This window comes from Scleropages formosus, chromosome 15 (assembly GCF_900964775.1).
Source record: "Scleropages formosus chromosome 15, fSclFor1.1, whole genome shotgun sequence".
Lineage (NCBI taxonomy): Eukaryota > Metazoa > Chordata > Actinopteri > Osteoglossiformes > Osteoglossidae > Scleropages > Scleropages formosus.
Window position 1 is genome coordinate 8348714 of NC_041820.1, and position 14613 is coordinate 8363326.

The following is a 14613-nucleotide window of genomic DNA, read 5'->3' on the forward strand; positions in this document are numbered from 1 at the left end:
CGCTTTTTTTTTTTTTTTTTTTACAGTAAGATGAAATCAGTCTGAGTAAAATTAGAAAATTCAATTTTTTTTGATCTCAAACAATCTTTGATTTCAAGGTTTTTTTTTTTTTTTTGGATGACAAAAAACATCGCTGCCCACTTGGCTGGCTTCAGATTTGGTTTGTGCTGCCGCAGGCAATGGGCCTGAGATTTACAAGGCCGACGGTTCGAGGAAAAAGCACCAGTTGTTGTATAAAAGCTGTGGTAGTTAAAAATGCAGAATGTCGTCTCGCTTGTCTTGACTGCCCTTTCGCCTGTGCTAAAGCACCGTAGAACACCTGCGTGGGGGAAGTCGCACCACGCAGCCTGCACTGACTATAAAGGAAACAAAAGCGCACAAAAGCACACGGCTTTTGCCTCCGTGTCCCTGACAATTAGGTTCGTAAGGCCACATGAGAGCGGATGTTTTTCATCATCCCAAAGCACCATAGTGTAGTCACCGACTTACAGTAGTACCATCGAGCTGTGGGCCTGTGAGCAGGGAGGTATACTGCAAGTAAAATATCGTTTCGGATTCGTTAAAGACACATCTATCGCGGCGCCGGAGAGAACGAAAGTACGGCGGGGTGTTTCCTAGCTCTCTAAAGCTCAGTAACTGAAAGTGGCAGAGAAAGTTTGAAATGGAGCACACTGTAGGTAGGATCCGTCTACAACAGCACACCACGCTAATTGGCCAATGAACACACAAATACCGTAAAATGACCATAAAACATGCAAGTTCCATCCATACCCTGGTTAGCACTACAGTTTCACTGCAGAACTGTTAATGAGAATATAAATGCGTAACAGAAGTCAGTACAAAGTGCACAATATTTTAACAAGTTCATTGTACTGGCCCTGCTTTCTTATTGCTTCATCTCTTGCGTATTGTCCCCCCCCCCATTACACAATGTAACAAAAATTTTATTAAGTCCATTTTTTGCATTTTCCGTTCAGTTTTGTTAGATTAGGTGCACTTTTGCTGTTAGTTTGTACTATATGTCACTTTTTAGAAAAGTATTTCACATTCTTGACATTAGCACATTTTGACGAATTTAGGCACTGGGTTCCAAGAACCGAATATTCCAGTACCTTTTAGGATTGGATGCTTTCTAGAATGCCTACCTATGGATGTAGTACCCTGGAGCAATGCACTTACTCTAAATTATTCCAGTAAAAATTACCCAGCTGTATAAATGGGTAAAGAATTGTAACTTTGATATTGTAAGCTGCTTTGGAGAAAAGCACCAGCTAAATGAATAAATCGAAGTGCCAAACTGACACTCTAGAAAAACTAGTGGTATTTCAGTGAACTTGAACTAATCAATGCAAAAATGCACATAACTAAGAACTTTGAAAAATTGTATCGTGTTATTATTATGCTGCATTTACGCACAATAATTTACAGCTTATACTCATTTAGACTGCCAAATGTATCGCTTTACCACTACAATACGTGCTACAGGACAGCATGATCAGTGCTTGCTTTCTGAGGACAGAGTCTGTGGCTGAAAACATTAATATTTTTACCAAACTCTGCATTTGGTTAAAGCCAAATGATTACTGATGTCTATGAGATCAGGCAAGCCTGACACATACTTTTGCTAATTATATTTTATGTAGCGGGTCTGGGGTTTGAGTCCCGCTTTGGGTGCCTTGCGGCAGACTGGCATCCCGTCCGGGGTGCGTCCCCTTCCCCTCCAGCCTTGCACCCTGTGTTGCCGGGTTAGGCTCCGGTTTGCCGCGACCCTGCAATGTCTACAAGTGGTTGTAGACATTTGTGAGTGTGTGTATATTTTATTTACAATTTACCTCGATATGTTTTATTTTTGCTTTTCTTCTATTTAAGAATCACAAATTCAGTTTGTTGATTTTTCCTCTCTAAAACCTTTTGGTTTTGGGAAAATTTCAGAGGAAGTCAATCAAAGGACCCTAAGGAACAGGACCTCCCTTCAAATCACAGTGTACTGACATTTTTTGAGCTTATTTGTGTAGCAGAACTCTACCCACTAGGAGCACCATACAGGATATGGATGGACATTATTTTAAACATGTTATATAATCGGACTTTATCCTTTATATTAGTGCCGTAAAAATAAAGTTTCACCTCACATACAGCTTACACACATAATCAGTCTCAGATAATATTGGGTAACAAGGCTAAAAGGTAAAATGGCGTTATAAAATTAAATAATACAAAATAATGGAATTTCAAATACAAGAAGTAATGTAAAAAAAAAAAACAATCTTGCTTTTAAAACTGTAAATGCAAAGAGTACATTTTTCTGTGTTTCGTTAATTTTCAGCTCCTGTTGTTCACGTTCTCCGAATGGCAGTCTAAATGCAGGCAAAGTAATCTTTTAGTGGGGCGAAGAGGTGGCGGATGACCGGGACGCTCCATGAGCGTCCCAGAAGTCTCTGCCTGGCGAGCCGACTCATGTTGGACACGTCTGTGTAATGGACAGGGAAGCCAAAGACCCTGTAGGAGGGAAAACAATAAGTTATGCGCTGCCTTTGGTCGAAACTGGGACCCAAATATTCAAGCAATTACAATGGTTTCATCTATCATACATCAGCAAAGAAGTCTCCAAAATGCTATTTTTTTCTTCACAAACCACACACCCAGACCACAACCCAAAATGAGATAGCCAGTCCTGACTAAATATGGAACGTGTGACTCAGGGACATCTTAGGATCATCTTGGGGACTGAATGAGTCACTCAAGCAGCTGACCATCCTGTGTAATATGAACCACAAAACACCTTGATAGAAAACCTAGACACTGGTTTCTTGTGCTGTAAAGAGTTTACTTAGAATTTTTTGGGTTACAGAAAATGGAACGGAAGTGACCCGCATTTCCGTGCTCAGCTAATAGGTGTCAGTAAAACCCCTTCGACCACAAAAGCTTTGTGGCGCCAGATTAATTAGACTGGCTTCCCATTTTTACAGCTCGTGTCTAGTGATGTTGATCTACTATAACAAGATGATGCACTTTGTAGTTGTTCATGGGATGAATTTCTGGGGAGAAAATATTTTCAGTTATTTTATATTAGTTTAAAATGTTGTAATTAATAAAAATTATAGTCTCACATTGTATTACTTATGTATTACAGCTGGTGAATATCTGACATTTTTACAGAATGCAGTAAATTGGGGGACATTTGTATATTAAGCCATAGATTGTGACTTAGCAGTGGCTTTCTGGTGACTTTGGAGTTGCAACCAAAACAAATTATGAAATTATGGTTCTTTCGGTATTTCTAAAGTGCACAGCCACTTGAGTTATGTTCAGATAACTGCTTTGAGTTAGACTGTTCCAGGAGATGTACGCTGAAGTCTGAGGAACCGAGTCATTGCAGTCACCATAATGCACGACAATAAAAATATGACAGGAAATGCCAATGCATAAAGTAACTATGGAAACCGAGTATTTACTTTGCCCCTTGCCCTACCTCTCCATTTCAGTGCACCATAGAATGTCCTCTTTATCGTTCATGTAGACAGGGAAGTGCTGGTCTTTGCCTTGCTTGATGGAATTTGACCGGGTGGTGATGGTCCTCACTTTGTCAAACTGAAAGAAAAAACCAGACGGAGTTACGCCCTGTCCCCACAGGCTACTTTAACGACAGGTCTACCTCCTCAGATGTGCAAGTGCATGATGGTATGTCACCTTGGCTGTCCTGCCATGCTCCAGGCAGTCCTGAAGGTCCAGCTTGTCGGTGCTTGTTGCTGTCAGTGGTCTGCAGAATAAAGGAGAGGATGCAGGTGACAGCTGCCTCTCATAGGCCACAGGTGATAGGCACAATGCCAAAACATGGAATTGAAGTGGAATTTCGAGCAAGGACTTAAAATAGAATTATTACGAATGTGGTATTAAAATAGAGTTACAAGGGTGGGATCCCATACATTTATCTACAAAATACATGTGTAAGATCCACACTTGTATAGCTAAAACAAAATAAAATAAAACACAATAACAAACCTGGTTTTAAATCATTATTAAAACCTGGTAATATAATGAAATTCCAAACATGTCATTAAAATGGAACTGCAAATGTGAAATTAGGAATGGAATGGAATTCAGATGTGGAATTAACTGGAATTAATGCAGACATGGATAAACAGAATTTCAAACATTGAATTAAAACATTATCACAAATTTGAAATTAAATTTAACCAAAGGTATGAAACTAAAATGTCTAGTACTGGACAGCAAGCTATAAAAACTGGTAACATAGTGGTTAGAGCCGCTGCCTTTGGATCCAAAAGTTGCCGGTTGAAATCTTGCCTACCCTTGAGTATTACCCTTGAGCAAGCTAACCCTACATTGCTCCAGTAAAATTTCCCAACTGTATAAATGGGTAAATAACTGTAAGTAGCTTAACATTGTAAGTCACTTTGGAGAACAGCATCAACTAAATGAATAAATTTAAAACTGCATAATTAAAGTCAAAATGCGAGGAAGGTGAGGCATCAAGAGAAGAGCGAACTGGACTGCAGTCAGAGTCTAGCAAGGCTGGGGGGGGCTAACAGGAGAAGGAAAAAAGCAACCAACCTGTTCATCCCGGGGAGGTTACCCCAGAAATAACGTGCTCGGTGGGCAGCCGACACTTCCTTGGCATCGATCATCACAGGGTTGCACTGGAGGGACAGGAACAGGATGGCGTGAGAAGCTCCACTGGTGAAATATCTTGCAATTTTTTTTTTTTTAAAGAATTTTGCATTGTATGCATTTGTATGTACAGGGAGTCCCCGGGTTACAAATGTTCAACTTACGTACAACCCGTAGTTACAAACCACCCCCCATAAAGCCAATTATATTAAAAAGAAAAAATTATTACATACAATGGTTCGTAATGACAAACGGGCACTACTCTGCGACATGCATCAAAACATTGCGCGTCTACAGCGATTCATCGGCTTGTGGGTGCGTGAGCCCAAAGTAGGACATTGGGTCCACACACCTACCTCAGTCTCCTGCCCGCTCAGTATGACATGAACCACGTTGCTGTTAAGTGTCTCATGTGTGTTACTGTATTTGGCTTTAATTTTTTTTGTTTTTACCATCCTAACCATGGCGCCAAAGCGTAAATGCAATGCAACGGATGGTGATGCATCAAAGAAAACGATCACAATTAAAACTAAAGTGGAAATAATAAAACAATCGGAAAAAGGTGAAATGCCAACGAACACTGAAAAAGCAAACATTAAAAAGTTTCTTTAATGTTTTTTATACCTACACACGCTCTCTCTCCTCCTCCTCCTCTCACTCTTGCTATTGTAAATACTACAGTTACACACACACACACACACACACACACACACACATTTTCTGAACCACTTGTCCCATACGGGGTCGCGGGGAACCGGAGCCTACCCGGCAACTCAGCGCGTAGGGCCGGAGGGGGAGGGGACACACCCAGGACGGGACGCCAGTCCGCCGCAAGGCACCCCAAGCGGGACTCGAACCCCAGACCCACAATTATTATGATTATTATCATTACACACACACACACACACACATTTTCAGAACCGCTTGTCCCATACGGGGTCACGGGGAACCGGAGCCTAACCCGGCAACTCAGGGCGTAAGGCCGGAGGGGGAGGGGACACACCCAGGACGGGACGCCAGTCCGTCGCAAGGCACCCCAAGCGGGACTCGAACCCCAGACCCACCGGAGAGCAGGACTGTGGTCCAACCCACTGCGCCACCGCACCCCCACCTATTATCATTACATTGTATTATTATTATTACTTCCGTGTTGTTATATTAAAGATGTTTTAGTGTATCCGGAAGTGTTTCTCTAATGTTTTTCATGCATATAAAGGTACACGATATACTATATACTAAGACAAACATTTGACTAACTGACATTAGCCATGAATCGTACCTAACTGTTCCAACTTACGCAGAAATCTGACTTAAAGACAGGCTGAGGAACGGAACTCGTTCGTAATCTGGGGACTGCCTGTATATTTTAAGAAAAATTATAGTGCAAATAAATTACAGTACAGTGGCAGAAAAGGCCTGCAACATTAACTGTCAGTCTAGAACAGTGATGTCATGGTAAAGAACATTCTAAAGGGCCTGAAGTGGAGCCCATAACCACCAGATGTCAGTATCTGTAGCACCACAACACCAGGTCTGGTTTCTGGATTTACTGTTGCCCAACCTGCTGGCTCCCGGCTCAGCGCAAGACCTGGCTTGTACAACAAGAAGACCCTTTGAGGACGAGCACCTCCAGAAAGCGGGAGATGTCCCTCTTGTCGCTGACGCCCATGGCCACGACGTTCTCGAAGAGCCAGAAGAAGGGGCGGTCATCTCCCTCTTTGGGGCGCGCCTCATGCAGGAGACGGTAGAACTCAAAGAAGAGACGCCCGGTCCCCTCTGAGGGCAGAAGAGGAGACCCCAGCTCCAGTCGCTCATTATTTTCTCATGAAGTTTCCCGTGAGGGGAAATTCTGGCATCGTTCTTTTTTGGGTTACAATCTGAATATTGTTCAACACCGATTTCTCAGTTCAGTTGTCTCGGTGTCTAAAGTCTACATAGAAATAAACTGCAGCTTTTTCAACAGAAATATACTTGCTGAATAATTAATAATTGATAACTCAAGTTATTAATTATTATTAAGTCAAGACCTACCGGTTACCGAGAGTACACTGAAAATTCAAATAGTATCTGCAGTACTTGCAATACTTCTGATCATAACTTTTTACCGAAAAGTTGGACACATCTGTAAATAGAGATTTGTACGTAGATGAGCATTTGGATAGAGTCACAAGCTGAGTACTTGGTATGGTGCATCATACCAAAAAGGCCCTTTCTTGCTGGGTTTACGATGGAGAGGTCGTTGCACGGGCTTCCTCCGATGACCAGGTCGAAAGGACCCCACTCGAGAATCTTTGCAGTAGGCAAAAAAGTGACATTAAAGGTATCACAATAAATTTTAACCCTCTAATGCAACTTTTTTGACTCAGTTGTTATTGTGTTTCAGTAAAATTTCAATATGGTAATGCTAAAAATGCACAACGGGTCTGCGGGGAGACTTACATGTTTGCGTGTCACGTTCCGCACGTCCCCCACGTACATGATGCGGCCCTGGTGGCGCACGATGCCCACAGTGATGGAGTCCTCGCAGACCTCTGAGGCGATGTAGCACTCCACTTGTATTCCCAGCTCCTTCAGAACCAGCAGGCCTACACACATGCAGTGCAAAATGTCAGAGGTCAGCACACTGTAGATTGGATAATGACTTATGCAGAGTTGCCAGCCCTTTACACAAATGCTTGGAGCGAGGGAGAAGTGCTCAGTCTCACCTGTAGCAATACCATCAAAGAGTGACAGGACACGTATGGGCTTCCTCTTCTCTGCAAGGACAGGTGGGTAAAGCTTCGGTGGGTCCTGGAACACAGTGTCGAGAAATGGGCTAAATTAAACATGCCGCATATGCTAGAGCACAGCTCTCTTTCTGGTGTTGACAGTCTCATAAAGTCATATTAGTCCCCCCAGCACCAGGGTTGAGATCTACTGCTGATGCACCAGATGTTCACCCCTGGTCCTGAAACATATTGTGAGTACTATTATAACTCTCCTTTAACAAATCACCTCCTCTTTGCTGACAAGAAGAGCTAAACGTAACCATTCAGGATGGATTTCTCTTTATCATGTTTAAGAGCTCAGGTACGATGAAAAACTGAATGGACCACAGGCTTCCAGGACGCAGGCTCAAGAGATACAACCCAGAAACTGTCAAAGCCCTTCCAAAGCCCTAATAAAGCCTTTCCTGTGCTCGGCACAGAGATGGCCAACACTCACAAAATCCTGGTCATGGTTGTTGGCGAAGAAGTGCTGCAGGCGGCTGGGCCAGTCGGAGCGACGTTCCAGGAGGCCAAAGACGCCCTGCTGGCCACACATGTAGCAGTTCCAGGGGTCCTCCTTGATGGCGGCCTGCGCCGCTCCTGGGCCCACCAGGAGGTCCACGCACTCCACACAGAAGCACCTGCATGAAAAGAGGGATCAGCTATAGTACGGGAGAATCAAACTGGATGCAAACCTGAAAAGTAACAGACAGATACCCACGTGTAAGTGGGAAATTATAGCTGTTGGAGACTTTCTATTATTTCACTTCACTATTATCATTTAATTTTTATTGTTTACTCTTATTTATCTACTACATAGTCTTCATTACATTGTTCATTTATGCCTTTTGTACTCTTTTCATTCTTACATATAGTCCTGTGAACCGCACTTGATGGAAAGTTCTGGAATACCAAGCACCTCTAAAGTGGTGAACTCGAACATAGGCGAGAAGGTATTGATTAACTTTTATTTTACGATCATTAGGGAACAGAGGTGTACACAGCGCGTGCGGGACACACAAGCACACAAGTGCATTAATATTGGCCCTTTAACATATGCCCTTTCCAGGTGTGTGTGTACATCTGTGATAGATAACTCCTGAAATTCTGAGGAACAGTTATAAAGCCCCTTTTTAAGTTTTACTGCACCTCATTATTGAGACCCATGGACCCTTAGAAGGATGGTGGGCTGTGTCCTTGTATAGACTATCGAAGTTTTAATGAAATAACAGTGAAATACCGCATCCCTTGCTGTTGATCATAGCGGCACTGGAACAGGTCCATGGGGCGTGAGTTTTTCACCCAGTTGGACCTATGTAGTACATATTACCTGATCCACATTAGAGAGGGTGACGAGTGGAAGACAGCATTTAGCACCGCCCTGGGTCACTATGAATATCTGATAATGCCTCTTGGACTAGCAAATGCCCCTTCTATCTTCCAGGCCTCTGTAAATTGCGTGCTGCGGAATTTAGTAAATAACAGTCTCCTGGTGGACCTTGACGAAATTCTGGTGTTATTGAGGTCTTTGTCCAAGCACAAAGGGCATGTACGTCAGGTGCTAAGGCGATTTCTGAAAAATATTCTCTTTGTCAAGGTGAGAAGTGCCTTTTCCATCAGGAACGGATCTCCCTCCTGGGGTTAATCCTTAGCTCGGACAGAGAAGCCATGGAGCCCTTGAAGGTACATGCGGTGTTAAATTGGCTGTGTCCGACATTGGTAGAGGCCCTGCAGAAGTTTCTGGACTTTACCAATTTTTACCGTAGATTTATTTGGGGCTTCAGCACCATTTCGGTGCCTCTCACCTCTCTACTTAAGGGTAAGGCCACGCAACTGATTTAGATTCCTGAGGGCTAAGAGACCTTCCAGAACCTCAAATGGATGTTCACAACAGTCCCGGTGCTCTGGCACCCCAATCCCTCGTTGCCTTTCGTTGTCAAAGTGGATGCTTCGGTTGTGGGCTTAGGGGTGGTTCTCTCACAGAGACAGGGGACCCCTGCAAAGCGCCATCCTTGTGCATACTTCTTCGGTAAGCTGTTGCCCACCAAGTGCAACTATGACATCGGGAATAGGGAGCTACTGGCCATTAACTTAGTGCTAGAAGAATGGAGACAATGGTTGGAGGGGGCCGCTCACCCATTCTTGGCCCTTACAGACCACTGGAACCTGGAATAACTCCAAAGAGTTCGTCGACTAAACCCTCAACAAGCCTGTGAGGCTCTGTTTTTCACCAGGTTTCAATTCACCGTATCGTATTGCCTGGGCTTGAAAAACACAAAGGCTGATGACCTGTCTAGGCTTTGCAAAAAGGAGCAGACCCCTGTCTTGCCGGAAACCATCCTGCCAAACTCATGCTCTGTGGCCCCTGTGTAGTGGCAGTTTACACAGGATTTCCGGACAGCCCAAGAGGAGATTCCAGCACAAGCAGACACCCCCAAGGGTAAGGAGTACGTCCCAGCGAGAATGCGGTCACAGCTGCTTCAGCACGCATTTCATGTCTTTGGGTTGCCAAAAGACACTGTGTCTGACTGAGGGCCTCGATTTGTGTCCAGGGTACAGAAGACATTCTGGCAGAAACTTGGTGTCTCCATCAGTCTCACCTAGGTAACCAACCCCAGGCCAACGGACAAGTGGAGCAGCTGAAACAGAACCTCTGCCGCTCCCTCTGGAGCTATTGCAGTCAACCAGGACCAGTGCGCACAGTTCCAGCCATGGGCTGAATATGCCCATAACTCTCTTTCGCACTCCTCCACAGGACCCTCCGTGTTCCAGTGTTTCCTCAGATACCAACCTCCCCTGTTCCCATGGCACCCTACCCCTCAAATGTCCCTGCCATTGATTCCTGGTTCCAGAACAGTGAGGAGGTCTGGCATGCGGTTCAGGAGCACCTGTGCTAGAGAGTCCACCACTACAAACAATGGGCCGAGAAATACTGCTGCACCCTGACCTTCCAACCAGGACAAAGGATGTGGCTTTCTACCCAGAACATCCACCTCAAACTTCCCTCCAAAAAACTCACCCCCCATTATATCGGACCCTACAAGCTCAATAGATGCATCTCTCCCATCATTTACCGGTTGAAGTTGCCCCCACACTCACGTATGTGTCCCACCTTCCATGTCTCCCTGCTCAAGCCTTACAAGACCTCAGTGCTCCAGGCATCCCGAGGAGACCCAACACCCCCTCCTGTGGAGGTGGATGGGGCACCAGCCTATGCTTTTTGCGCACTTCTGGATTCCAAGCGTTGACATGGGGGCATGTACTACTTGGTGGACTGAGAGAGATGTGGGCTGGAGGAACGCAAATGGGTTCAGCTGTTGGGTCCAGCCTTCTCCATGTCCTCTGTTCGCCATGACAGGACAGAGATTCAGCAGTTCTGAGTGAGAGGGGAAAGTCATTCCACCACAATGGAGCCAGAACCGAGAACCTTTGTGCGTTACCTTTGCTGGAAAAGCATAGCAATCTGGTTGGGTGTAGCGGATGATCAAGTTTTGTAGATAGTTGAGAACAGTTCTATTGATGCTTTTGTGTGCCATAACCAGGGTCTTGAATTTGATTCGGGCAGCTACAGGAAGCCAATGCAGAGAGACGAGGATGGGGAGATATGTGGGAATGTTTTGGCAAGTCAAACACAACTCATGGAGCAGTCTTTTGTATCAGCTGTAGAGGTTTGATGGCAGTAGCTGGGAGGCCACACAGGAGAGAGCTGCAGTAGTCCAGGCAGGATATCACCATGGCCTGGACAAGTAGCTGCAGAGAGTCTGTAGTGAGAAAAGGAAAGATCCTGCGGATGTTGTGGAGGATGTATCTGCAGCTCCAGGTTGTGGCTTCGGTATGCCGGGAGAAAGACAGACTTAAGTCAATCATCACTCCCAGATTCTTAGCTGAAGAGGTAGGCAAAATCAGTGACTTGTCCAGCTTGACAGAGAGTTCGCAACAGGAAGACAGGCCAGCTGGAAGGTGACGGATATCTGTTTTGGAGAGGTTGAGTTGTAGGTGGTGACCAAACATCCATGCAGTGATGTCCAACAGGCAGGCAACAGTGCACGCAATAATGTCTGATGCTTCAGGTGGAAATGAGAGGAAGGGTTGGGTATCATTGGCGTAGCAGTGGTAGTTGAATCCATGGGAGGTGATGAGCCAGTACAGAGCCCTGCGGGACACCAGTTGAGAGAAGAAGAGAAGAGCGGGAGCCCTGCCAGACCACTTGATAGCATCTGTCTGACCGGTAGGACTCAAGCCATTTCAGTGCTGTTCCTTTGATGCCAAGCTGACCAAAAAAGGAGAGTAGAATCTGGATTTAAATGAGTAGAATGTACACAACATGTTTAATTTTGTGCCTGTGAGAGTCTGATGAAATCGTGCATGCGCTTGATGGTCACGCTAGGTTACGCAGTTCAGGACATGTGTCTTTCTCACCGGCAGCAGTTGTTGTTCCCACACATGAGCACCTCACGTCCACCGCAGCAAATGGTGCAGTAGGACTGATAGCCGTCATCATCATACTGGTAGGCACATTCCAGGAAGCAGTCCTGTCACAGAAAGTCAAACGAAAATCATCCCACTTCATTACCACATCAGCCACAGTGAACCTGCATAGTTGTCCTTTGTTACCTGCATAAGTCACATCATGATCCATTGATGACACCCCAGTGCTGTCTTGACATGAAGTACTTTATAAAGTAACAAGATTACAGTTAAATATGTTGAATATTAACATCTACATTGTCTTTTGTATGTCTTCTATACTATGTTATTCCTTATTTATGTTGTATGTAAATTGTAATATGGACACACACACACACACACACATTTTCAGAACCGCTTGTCCCATACGGGGTCGCGGGGAACCGGAGCCTACCCGGTAACACAGGGCGTAAGGCCGGAGGGGGAGGGGATACACCCAGGACAGGACGCCAGTCCGTCGCAAGGCACCCCAAGTGGGACTCGAACCCTAGACCCACCAGAGAGCAGGACCCGGTCCAACCCACTGCGCCACCGCATCCCCCCTGTAATATGGACATTTAATATCAATTAGTAATATTCCATGTAAAATTTGTATAGAATTTACCATGATAACTTTTCTGAGAACTTATCACAAATTTGCTATGAACTGAATAACTTCAAAAACAAAAAAATTATCTCGACAAAAAATGGTCAGATGTAATGCAGTAAAAATAAGACGTGAAAATGTATTCTGATGACTGTCTGTGATAGAAGGAAGCTATGAGATACAGAGCGGTAAACACGGAGATAAAGAGAGAAACGTAAGAGACCAAGGGTCAGAATAAACAGGAATACTACGAGAGGTCATTGGGTTCAGACTTGGGATGAGAGATCCGGTTGGGACAGTGACAGTCAAACTTGAAGCTGCTGTTAACGGAAATCCGTGAAAACAGTGGAAAGGGAAATGACATCAAATTGTTCAGGTTGACTCTGATTAATCCGACACAGCTCTCACTGGAGATAATGAAATACGCTGTAAATTAAATTTAAAAGCCAACAATAAAGGAAGTGAGAGGGAAAAGCCCTGTTAAATATTTAACAGCTTTTCACTTTGTTAAGATCCAGTTCCTTCAGTACGCTACTGGGTAAATGGGTATGGAGTACACTGTGAGCACTGAACTTACTAACATACTGTATATACGGGAAATAACATATAAGAAATACGGAAATCTACATAATGGAAATTTTACCTGCCAGGTTCATCACTGCATTCCAATTGTAAGCTACTGTTTTTTTCAAGGCAACTTACAATTTCATCTTTGTCAGCTTTCCTAATGTACACCAGCTTCTTTTGTTGCAAATAGTGAAGTTATTAATTTTTAAGGTACAAACATACATTTTCAAGTTTATTTGTTTGTAACTACATTTTTTCCCTTCAGTTTTTTTCTAAATAATCTGCCTGTTAAATCACAGCTGACCTGTGTTATTATACTTTTACTGACTGTAACTTAGTGGTAAAATTACTTTTGGTTCACAAATGGAATCACAACCAGACTACTGGTGCTGATTGTACATTTACTCATTTAGCTGACACAAGCAACTTACAGCAATTTTCTCATTTAAACTGGAGCAATGTAGGATAAGCATCTTGATCAAAGGCGCTTTGACAATACGGGGGATTCGAAGCTGCAACCTTCAGTTCCAAAGGATGTGGCACTAACCACTATGCAATCTGAAAAGTGTGGCATAACTTCAAAACCAGCACTACTCTGCATTTTGAAACAGTGCTCACACTCGAATGTAGCATCCCAGCCCACGTTGCTGTGCCCCCTACCTTGCAGCTTTGGCACATGCCTCCGGAAAAGAGAGGGTGCTCCAGGGAAACATTCAGACTTCCGCAGGAGATGCAGATATCTGAGTAGAGAAGTTGGAAAGTTAGCACACAGCAGCCTGGAATCAATGAGCTCACCTTTAGTCAACAGGGACAATGAATATTTCATCCCCTTATCTGCATGTACTGTATATGCAATAGTGGTGACAATATGATAATGTATTTATTTTTACTAATTTAGCTGACACTTTTTTCCAAAGTGACGTAAAATGTTCAGATACTTACAATTATTTACCCATTTATAAGGCTGGGTAATTTTACTGGAGCAATTTAGGGGGAGTACCTTACTCAAGGGTACTACATCTGGATGTGAGATTCAAACCTGTAACCTCTGAATCCAAAGGCAACAGCTTTAACTACTATACTACTATGCTACCAGCTGTCCCCCCATGTGTGTTTGGGCTAATCTTTCATAAGAACTCTCCATATATTGATCCAAAATGCCATTTTCTGGCCCATATGCTGCAGAGGCACAGTCAGTGTTTACGCATTAGTGTAACATGGGCTTCTTGGTTTTACTGACTCCCTTAACCAGGGAGTGTCACATTTTGTCTGCAACTTGATGGCACTGGGAGCAGATATGGGCTTAAAGTTGAAAAATTATTCACACAAAGATGGAGACGGACAGAATACGACCTACCTTCTATGTTTCTGCATTTTTGTCTCACGTCATAAACAAGTCTCTCTTAATGAAAAGACAGAAAAACACAAAAAGGTTAACATCAAGTCAAAAAAAGATTTTTGATTTAACGGGAACATCCACTTCATCGACCTGTACACAGTGTGACCTCAGGATTTTATGAACATGGTGGTACAGTACAGGTATAATTCATGACTTATAATCAAAGGTATATATACATAATACAAAGTCCATTTAAACTTATAGTTCTGCACATG

General features: G+C 43.8%; 1 protein-coding gene across 4 annotated transcripts in view; it reads right to left on the reverse strand.

The window, feature by feature from the left end:
* Positions 1-1810: 1810 nt before the first annotated feature.
* LOC108922141 (DNA (cytosine-5)-methyltransferase 3A) overlaps positions 1811-14613 on the reverse strand; it is a 47769-nt gene continuing 34966 nt past the window's right edge. For all 4 annotated transcript variants that reach the window (XM_018732088.2, XM_018732079.2, XM_018732097.1 and 1 more), the window contains 12 exons: positions 14357-14401; positions 13660-13739; positions 11799-11911; positions 7837-8020; positions 7338-7422; positions 7072-7217; positions 6831-6921; positions 6260-6408; positions 4576-4661; positions 3691-3760; positions 3473-3591; positions 1811-2499 (listed from right to left, as the gene is read on the reverse strand). In XM_018732088.2, the coding sequence (XP_018587604.1) occupies positions 2358-2499; positions 3473-3591; positions 3691-3760; positions 4576-4661; positions 6260-6408; positions 6831-6921; positions 7072-7217; positions 7338-7422; positions 7837-8020; positions 11799-11911; positions 13660-13739; positions 14357-14401 (1310 nt within the window). In that variant the 3' untranslated portion in view covers positions 1811-2357. The remainder of the gene's footprint in view (positions 2500-3472; positions 3592-3690; positions 3761-4575; positions 4662-6259; positions 6409-6830; positions 6922-7071; positions 7218-7337; positions 7423-7836; positions 8021-11798; positions 11912-13659; positions 13740-14356; positions 14402-14613) is intronic.